Source organism: Trypanosoma cruzi, genomic scaffold (assembly GCF_000209065.1).
Source record: "Trypanosoma cruzi strain CL Brener 1047053516271 genomic scaffold, whole genome shotgun sequence".
Lineage (NCBI taxonomy): Eukaryota > Euglenozoa > Kinetoplastea > Trypanosomatida > Trypanosomatidae > Trypanosoma > Trypanosoma cruzi.
Window position 1 is genome coordinate 47,941 of NW_001849384.1, and position 9,124 is coordinate 57,064.

At 46.1% G+C, this 9,124-nt stretch overlaps 5 protein-coding genes across 5 annotated transcripts, besides 12 other annotated features; all 5 read left to right on the forward strand.

Annotated features, from left to right (window-relative positions):
* Positions 1 to 9,124: part of a sequence feature (heterozygous, Esmeraldo-like haplotype) that runs on past the window's edge.
* Tc00.1047053506147.184 (hypothetical protein, conserved) lies at positions 260 to 604 on the forward strand (the record flags this gene model as incomplete). The annotated part of the gene is made up of 1 exon (XM_812516.1): positions 260 to 604. One exon carries the CDS (start codon positions 260 to 262, stop codon positions 602 to 604), a length of 345 nt encoding a protein of 114 aa, XP_817609.1.
* Positions 748 to 835: a sequence feature (T-rich).
* Positions 1,978 to 2,024: a sequence feature (T-rich).
* Positions 2,074 to 2,133: a sequence feature (A-rich).
* Positions 2,310 to 2,367: a sequence feature (T-rich).
* Positions 2,597 to 2,623: a microsatellite.
* Tc00.1047053506147.190 (hypothetical protein, conserved) lies at positions 3,143 to 4,723 on the forward strand (the record flags this gene model as incomplete). The annotated part of the gene is made up of 1 exon (XM_812511.1): positions 3,143 to 4,723. One exon carries the CDS (start codon positions 3,143 to 3,145, stop codon positions 4,721 to 4,723), a length of 1,581 nt encoding a protein of 526 aa, XP_817604.1.
* Positions 5,568 to 5,610: a microsatellite.
* Tc00.1047053506147.200 (hypothetical protein, conserved) lies at positions 5,659 to 6,762 on the forward strand (the record flags this gene model as incomplete). Its single annotated transcript, XM_812512.1, has 1 exon — positions 5,659 to 6,762. The coding sequence occupies one exon, from the start codon at positions 5,659 to 5,661 to the stop codon at positions 6,760 to 6,762; it is 1,104 nt and encodes a 367-aa protein (XP_817605.1).
* Positions 7,122 to 7,147: a microsatellite.
* Tc00.1047053506147.210 (hypothetical protein, conserved) lies at positions 7,149 to 7,616 on the forward strand (the record flags this gene model as incomplete). The annotated part of the gene is made up of 1 exon (XM_812513.1): positions 7,149 to 7,616. The coding sequence occupies one exon, from the start codon at positions 7,149 to 7,151 to the stop codon at positions 7,614 to 7,616; it is 468 nt and encodes a 155-aa protein (XP_817606.1).
* Positions 7,665 to 7,704: a microsatellite.
* Positions 7,772 to 7,802: a microsatellite.
* Tc00.1047053506147.220 (hypothetical protein, conserved) lies at positions 7,970 to 8,584 on the forward strand (the record flags this gene model as incomplete). The annotated part of the gene is made up of 1 exon (XM_812514.1): positions 7,970 to 8,584. The coding sequence occupies one exon, from the start codon at positions 7,970 to 7,972 to the stop codon at positions 8,582 to 8,584; it is 615 nt and encodes a 204-aa protein (XP_817607.1).
* Positions 8,599 to 8,678: a sequence feature (T-rich).
* Positions 8,907 to 8,931: a microsatellite.

Consider the following 9,124-nt stretch of genomic DNA (forward strand, 5'->3'; position numbering starts at 1 on the left):
TAAAAGGCAGGGGCTACGCTTGTTTGACTTTTCTCTGCACACACCTGTCTATGGGAGAGGCACGCAATTGGAATAATATATATATACACATTTGTATGCATGTTCCTTTCCCTTACTCTTGCACCGTAGCCCACAAAAGCTTCATTAGGGCCTAATTGCTACTTGAACAGGATCCCATTGGATCTGTTTTCTGAACGCCAGGGAGTTTTTCTTGTTTACTTTACAGTTTGTTACCGGTGCTACCTCCCCGCTTACCTGAATGCTAGCCGTGACGTGGTTATTGTACATGCGGCCACGCCACATCATGTTTACACCTCCACCTCTTGCTAGGCGCCGGGGTTTTTTTCGATGTCGGGTGTGCCAGAATTCTTGGGGTTCTTCGAATGTGTGGGTAACAAAAACGACGCAGCGGGTCTACCAAGGCGAGTCTTGCGAGAAATGTGGCACAACCACAAAGCCGTACTACGTTGGTCGATCAGCAGAAACAGTTTTCAATCGCGTAAAAACACCGCATCCGGTGAAGGCCGAGGCATCCAGCAGCCGACATGGGAAAAAGTTAAGGCATTTGCGGTATGACTGGCGGGTGCAGCGAGGTCGAAGATGAAAATGCTTTTTCATGGTGTGATGTGTGTGTGGGCGGGGCAAAGAGAGAGGGAGGATTTTTGCTGCTATTTGGGTTTTTCTTCCTGTGGAAACTTCGGTGGTAAAAGTGAGGGGATGTACTGAGGCAGCTGCTGCCATGATCCGTCTTTTTCTTTGCTTCTGTTTTTTTGTGTGCTTTGAGTTTTTTTTTTTTTTTAATCTGTGAATTTAACCCTTTCTCTTTTTTTTTTTTAAGGACAACATATTTTCTCATGGTTGTAATAGTGTGGCTTTCTTTTATTTTGTGCGTCTCCGCCACGATTTCAATAATTATTGGGGCAATTATTTACTACGCATATGATGAAATTCTTCAACAACGAACTGAGGGCCTTTTATTTAACCAGCCTGGTGTGTGCTCCGTCGTTTATATAAACTGCGCCCTCCCCATTGTTACTCTTACGACCGGCACAATCTCACGGCAAGTGAAAATCTGGGATAATATCGATCCCATGTATTTTTGCATGGTTTCATCTCCGGCGCACGTGCCGTGTTGGTGGTCGAAAGAAAAGCATTTATCGGGGTTTGTGCGAATTGGGCCTGTTCCACCAGTAACGAGATCGCTAAGGATGTTTTCTATTGCTCTCATGGCACTGGGTGGACTCGTCATTTTCACCGGCATCACTTATCTCTACATCTTCAGAGGGAAGTATAGTGAGTGGTTGCGTCGAAGTAGGGATGCAAGCCAATCAGGCAGGTCACAACAGCAAGACGATCGGAGAGGTACGCAGATGAATGGCCAATCCACGATGATTGAAGAAAGCAAGCTCGCGGAGGCGTATCCGATGTCTAATCCAAACTGGATGGAGGAGGCGACAACTCAAACTGCTTATGCAAAGAGACGTCTTGATGTTTTAGGGCGTTTTTTTGAGGCCCGGCGAATGCAATTTGCAGGCAGGGAAGGATCTTCAGAGCCGTTTGGCTTTCTAGCTCACTCAAACATGGAAACGGAATACGATGAGGAGGATTTCCCCGTGGATGAGTGTTATGTATGTTTATCACGTTTCCGTCGGCGGATGATCTGGTGGCCTTGCGGCCATTGGTTGTGCGCCAGCTGTGCACGTAAAGTTTTAAGAAAGACGGTGTGTCCCGGGTATGCCAGCTGTCCCAATTGCCGAGGCTCATTCTTACGAGAGGATCTACTTGTGCTGCATTTATTTCCGAAGGCAGTAACTCCTGTCGCTGAAAACTTTCCTGAAAACGAAAATAGTAATGAGAATGGCAATCGTATTTCTAGCGTTGAAATTGAAGAGACATCTGGTTTGGTATAATTAGGCTTCTCACCGCGTGGCAAGGGCAAACACAGTGAAGCCCATGGAACCCGTTGAACGGCTTGGCTTCTTTTTTCCTTTTTTTACGGTTTTTTTTTCCTTTTTTTTTGTTTTCACCCATCCTCGCTTTCCTTGAGTACAACTGCAAACATAAAATTTATACAAAAAAAAAAAAAAGGGGGAAAATAATAATAAACTAAAAGAAAGAAAACGAAAAGAGAAATATTTTGCGCATTAATATTTATCTTCAGTGCGGAAGGGGAAAAGACGGGAAAGTAAGAAAAAAAAAAAAAAGAATATTTTTGTATTCTCATTGGCGAGGGAAGTATGAGCTACATTTTTTTTTTTGCGTGTATTTAAGTGTTAGTTTGGTTAGAAGAATAAAAAATAACAACGGCGTTTTTTTGTTTGTTTTCGGTTTATATTTCCTTTTCTTCTTCTTTTTTTTTTTTTTTTTGTATGTGTTTTCTTTCTTTGGTTGAGTGCGCTGCGTTGGGGGGGGAGAGGGGAGAGATGAAAGTGTTGCGGCTTGCAAACTTCACACCCAATTGTGCAGCAGGGATAATTTTTGAAGTCGGCATGAGAGCAGTAGTATGTGCATCGAATTTCCTTCTGGATACATCAATATTTTTGGAAATAAAATAAAAAAAGAGGGACGAGTCGTGGACAGTTTTTTTTTTTTTAAAATATATATATATATATATATATATATACTGCATTTGAATAGCGTGTGGGAAAGATTGTTCAATAAGATGGGGTCAATTAGGAAATGAAGTACTTTGTGGAACTGCTCTGTTTATTTATTTGTTGGTTAGTGTGCTTTTTAGCGTGTTATTTTTGGAGAAAAATGAGTGTAGTCTTTTTTTTTCTTCTGTTTTCCCACGCATTTCCCTCTTTTACCCTCCACGTGGAGGGGGACAAAAAGGGCTGAGGAAACCGTGAAAACTGCCAGTTCGTGAGTTCACAACGAGCTCGGTTATCACGACAAATATATTTGGAATCGGTTTACTACTGTATGAGTGTGGGTGCGGGTTAACTCGTTTTTGAAGCGGGGGGATGCTGGGCGCATTGAACCAAACTCTCGTTTCCCTCTTGTTGCTGTCCTTTCACTTTATGGGAATGAAGGACAAGGCCTCAGCCGGGAGCATGTTGTTTTTGCATGATTTTTAATTTATTTTCCTTTTTTTCTTCTCGGGCTTAAACCGTACTGGCGACAGATAAAGGGATAAAAAATGTCTGTGATACGGCTTCCGAAGAACGAGCTTGATGCTCAAATTTACCGCTACCTTCAGGAGGCGAACTACGCAGACGCAGCAGAGGCTTTGAAGTTGGCCAATTCAGCCGTCGTTTCGGCAGCTCGAAGGCTTAAGTTTTCGGCACTCATTGCCGCCAAAAATCATATTAATGAGGATTCCGACAGCGACGACGAGCCGGTGCGCAAGCCCAGCAAGCCATCACCCAAGGCTGCTCCCAAAAAGGCCATTGCCGACTCTGACAGCGACGACGAGCCGGTGCGCAAGCCCAGCAAGCCATCACCCAAGGCTGCTCCCAAAAAGGCCATTGCCGACTCTGACAGCGACGACGAGCCGGTGCGCAAGCCCAGCAAGCCATCACCCAAGGCTGCTCCCAAAAAGGCCATTGCCGACTCTGACAGCGACGACGAGCCGGTGCGCAAGCCCAGCAAGCCATCACCCAAGGCTGCTCCCAAAAAGGCCATGGCCGACTCCGACAGCGACGACGAGCCGGTGCGCAAGCCTAGCAAGCCATCACCCAAGGCTGCTCCCAAAAAGGCCATGGCCGATTCCGACAGCGACGACGAGCCGGTGCGCAAGCCTAGCAAGCCATCACCCAAGGCTGCTCCCAAAAAGGCCATTGCCGACTCTGACAGCGACGACGAGCCGGTGCGCAAGCCCAGCAAGCCATCACCCAAGGCTGCTCCCAAAAAGGCCATGGCCGACTCCGACAGCGACGACGAGCCGGTGCGCAAGCCTAGCAAGCCATCACCCAAGGCTGCTCCCAAAAAGGCCATTGCCGACTCCGACAGCGACGACGAGTCGGTGCATGCTTCTAAACGCGCTAGTCGTGGTGAAGAAGAGGAGGATGAACCTGTGAAGAAGGTGAGTCGTGTCGAAAATAGGGAGGAAAATGGATACAATGGTTTTGGTAACCGTGGTGGCCGTGGTTTCGGTGATCGTGGTGGCCGTGGCTTTGGTGATCGTGGTGGCCGTGGTTTCGGTGATCGTGGTGACCGTGGCTTCGGTGATCGTGGTGACCGTGGTTTCGGTGATCGTGGTGGCCGTGGTTTCGGTGATCGTGGTGGCCGTGGTTTCGGTGATCGTGGTGATCGTGGTGACCGTGGCTTTGGTAACCGTGGTGGCCGTGGCTTTGGTGATCGTGGTGACCGTGGCTTCGGTGATCGTGGTGACCGTGGTTTCGGTGATCGTGGTGGCCGTGGTTTCGGTGATCGTGGTGATCGTGGTGACCGTGGTTTCGGCGATCGTGGTGGCCGTGGTTTCGGTGATCGTGGTGATCGTGGTGGCCGTGGTTTCGGTGATCGTGGTGATCGTGGTGGCCGTGGTTTCGGCGATCGTGGTGGCCGTGGTTTCGGTGATCGTGGTGGCCGTGGCTTCGGTGATCGTGGTGGCCGTGGTTTCGGTGATCGTGGTGACCGTGGTTTCGGTGATCGTGGTGGCCGTGGTTTCGGTGATCGTGGTGGCCGTGGTTTCGGCGATCGTGGTGGCCGTGGCTTTGGGCGTTTTACTCCAAATCTTGATAACAATCGTGAAAGCACTAAGTTTGAAGACAGCGAATAGGCAATTAACTACGATAACAAATCCCTATGGTCATAATTAAATGAGAATTAAGGTCTAACTTTAGGAAAACGAAAATAGTTTTTTGTAAAACCGGGTGAATATGAATTTAATATTACTTAACGACGCTGAACCACGCTTTCACTTCACTAAAAAAGAATTTAATGTATTCTACATACCGCTATTTGTTGCATAATTTTATTTTTAGTTGTCATTATTCGTTTTCCTCCTTTTTGCATTTTGGTGTAGTGAGGATTAAGAACGTTTTGAGTGGTGATGGCACATCGTCATTTATAAAGGGGTTTTTTTCCCCTGTGGGCTGGTCGCTCCCAAGCATGTCAGGTGACGTTCCTTTTGAGGGCTATTGGCTTTCTACGATAACTCAGGGTACTTGAGTGTGTTTCCATGGCAATGCAGTTGAAATCTCCATGAGATCGAGCACAAATACTTTTTCATTTCGCTTTTTGGTTTGAATGCGTTCCTTATTTGATCAAATTGGATACCCAATGGAGTTTGTGGGGTTTCTTGAATCTGAGGATGCATGAAAAAGAGGTGGAAGAGGATGGCAGAGTGTCACCTCTAAGGAAGGAAGAACTGAGAGATTCTTCCAGCGTGGAGATTGTAGCTGATTTGAAAAATATTTTTCACGAAGGGTTGCTAAAGAGCTGTGCTTTTTTTGGGTAGAATGGCGTCAAGCAAGGGTTCAGAATATTGTGAAAACTTACTCCCCTGAAAAGAACAAATCACCACATAAAAGTGACCATATTATATATATATATAGGGGTTCTTTCTCTTAGCGGTGCGTCTGCTGAAGTGAAGTTGTTGTTGTATCTATTTTTTTAACCTATTTCCTTCTCTTTTCTTTTCTTTTCTTTTTTTTTTTTTTTTTTGGTTTATTTCTCATTTAAATTTCTGTGCTGATATAGATCTTGACATCTATGTCTTCAAAAAGAGGCATGCCTGGACCCAGCACAAGAGGCCGTCCCACTGTGTTGCATGGAGCAGGGGCACTGGATGGTGATCCCTTTGACATTTCAGGCGCAGGGTGGGCGAGTCTCGAAAATAAGTTTAATGAACTACTCCGCTTGATGGACGCGCCGGCCAATGGGATAAATGCATTGGCAGCCCGTTCCGCCCACGGCGATCGTGTAGCTAGTGTCATTGTCCAATTGCTGGACCGAGCCCAGGAGGAGAGCCGCAGGCTTCTGGTGGAGGGGGACGGCGAGGGGGCAGCTGAGGCAGGTGTCAAAACGCTGCGTTTAAAGGAACGGTTTTACGGAAGAACAAGTGTGAAGCTACTTCCAGCCTACTTTCACCTGGCGCGCACCAACCAGTTTTTAGAACGTTATGGAAACGCGGAGGAAATGTTGTCACTTGCCCACTCTATTGTCCTTAACCACCCGCAGGACGTTGACACAGCAATGAAAGCGGAACTTCATCAGGCATTTGGGCTCTTGTACGCTGCTGATAATAAACTTGAAGCCGCTGTACAGCATTTGACAGCTGCCACGTACTATCTGAGCGTTATGAATGGACCGGAGAACATATTGACAGCCTTTGGGTATTTTGACCTGGCCAATGTGTTTGCGACAAAGGCAAGTATGGAAGGAGCAATGGCGCTTTACGACACGGTAAAGAACATTTGGTTGGAACACCTGCGAGGTCTCCTGAAGGCTATTGTGGAGGAAACCCTAGCAGCAAGGTCCGTCAAGCGCTACGAGGACGATGAGGTTGTGCAGGACACGGGATATTCCTCTGCGAAGGCCTTTGGAAAGGAAAATTTAGCCGACGTTTCTAAGATGTTGCATGCCATTTATAACATTCAGAAAGATCGCTTCACCACCTTGCACCCGACGACAGCACGAGCAGAGTTTGTGCTTGGCCTATTTCTTCTTTGGGTAAGTAAAAAAGGGGAGGCGGCGCATCATCTGCAAACGGCACGGGCGACGTCGCAACATTTCTACGGTGAGCGGCATCCAGTAGTACAGGAAATAGAAGAGTGGTGCGAGTGGTTTGAAATACCCTTGACGGAAAGCAAATAAGGGGAACAGAAGCCGTAGTAAATTTTTGTGTGTGTTTCTGTTTGTGCGTTGGTGGGTGTGAATATTTCCCCATTATGTAAATTTACCGTCAGGAAAACAGAAAATACCACACAATAACAAAAAAAAAAAAAAGAAGGTTTGCTTATTTTTGCTTTGTGTTCTACCAACGTTTTTTGTTTCATTAACTTCTTTGATGAGGAATTATCTTTTTTTTTTTTTTTTATTTGGCCGCCTTTATGCTTTTGTGATGTTCTCTCGCGTTGGGAGTACACAAGCTGCACTGGCCATATATATATATATATCTTCTCCAGTGAGCAATTCTTTTTTAGGTGTCTGTGAGTTTGCGCGGCGCGGCCTTCAAAAAAAAAAAAAAAAAAAAAAAAAACATGATTGATTTTTACACAGCAGAAGATGTGTTTTACGAGTTGTCCACCATCCGGGACCCAGAGAAACGGAGTTACACGCTGGCAGACTTGGGGGTTGTGGCGCAGGATCGCTGCAGCATTGAGTACGACCAGTATCATAGCTATTCCCTTGCTGGAGATGGTGGAAAAAGCGTGAGTGGCGCACCCACCCCAAAGCGAATAGCGGTGGTGACAGTCGTCTTGAAACCGACCGTGCAGCACTGCAGTCTTATGGCACTTATTTGTCTTTGTGTTTACGCCAAGTTGAAGGAGGCCCTCCCACCGTGGATGTGTGATTGGAAAATTGACATTAAATTAGTTGATGGCTCGCATCTGCAAAAGCGCGAACTAGAGAAGCAGATTTCGGACAAAGAAAGGGTGGCGGCGGCGCTGGAGAACGAGACGTTGATAATGGAAATGGATAGACTCATGAATCCGGATGTAGAATGATTCGTTTCTAAGGGAGCAAAGTTTAGGACTTGTTTACTTTCAGCGTACGTGTGCTTGTGTGTGTGTGTGTGTGTGTGTGTGTGTGTGTTGGGATTGGCCCCAGAGGGCTTTGGTTTGTTATTTGGTGATGTTGCAAGCGTGATTTACGCCTTCTCTCTTTCCTTTTCTTTCCTTTTTTTTTTTTTTTTGACCGGGGAATGTTGATGGAGATTTGAATTTCTTTGCGTTTCTGTGGACATACAGACATGTGCGCTGTTGGCGTTGAGTCTCCCACCTTCACTCTTATTTTGTTTTTCTTTTCTCCAATTTCTTTTCCTGTCGCCGGTGAGTAACACACGCAGCAGCAATTCACGATGTCACTCAACCAGTTACAGGATCTCCAGTTTCAACTGAAGTTTGTCGCGAAGCAGTTTGGGAAGAACTCCACGCGTTGTGAGAAGGAACAGAAACAGGAAATGCAGAAGTGCAAAAAGGCGATGGAAAAGGGGAACATGGACGGGGCCCGTATCTTTGCGCAGAACAGCATCCGTAAGAAGAACGAGGCACTTAACCATCTTCGCCTTGCGGCTCGCATGGACGCCGTTGTTTCACGGCTTGATACTGCCGTAAAGATGAAGATGGTAACGAAGGGAATGGGACAAATGGTGAGGGGAATGGACAAAGTTCTTCAGTCAATGAATCCGGAGGCCATCTCGGTCCTCATGGACAAGTTTGAGAAACAGTTTGAGACAATGGATGTCGCCTCGGAATACATGGAAAACGCGATTGGACAGACAACGGCCACTAGTATGCCGGAGGATGAGGTAAGCACACTCATGGCGCAGGTGGCGGATGAACACGGACTGGACATCAAACAGCACCTGGATGATAAGATTAGAATAAGCAAAACGAATCCCATGGCAGTGGAAACGGTGGATAGCGAAAAAGACGATCTGGAGGAGCAGTTTGCTCGACTTCGAGGGAAATAGTGATAGCGGTGACATTTTCTTTTCCTTCTTTTTTTTTTTCTATCTCTCTCTCTTTTCTCCTGTCCTTTGTGTTGTTGTGTACCCTTCTTTTTTCCATCTTTGTGCGTGTTTGTCTTGTGGGAGGAACTTTTTGGTTGTTTTCTTCTCTGCTGCCGCAACGACGCATAATTTTTGAGTCTTTTCTTAGTCGTGCTGTTTAATGTGTGCACGCTCCTTTATTTATCTGAGGGGACGTACATGTGTGCAGAAATTGTCTTATCCATGACATATTTTTGTTGTTGTTGATGTCGTTTGGTGGCTATGACTGGCTCTTCCTTTTGATAAAAAAACAAAAAAAAAAAAAAAAACAACCTTTTCTCTTGGTATCACATGTGACCACAGCCACTTATGCGGCCTTAGGTTGTTGCCACCACAGTATTTATAAGGAGGGCGAAGATAATATTTGATAACGTCATGCTAACGTTGAATCGTCTTGACAAGGAAATTTGTCAAGAACTTATCAGGAAGACTTACACTCTCCCAGATTCAGAGTTATAATGA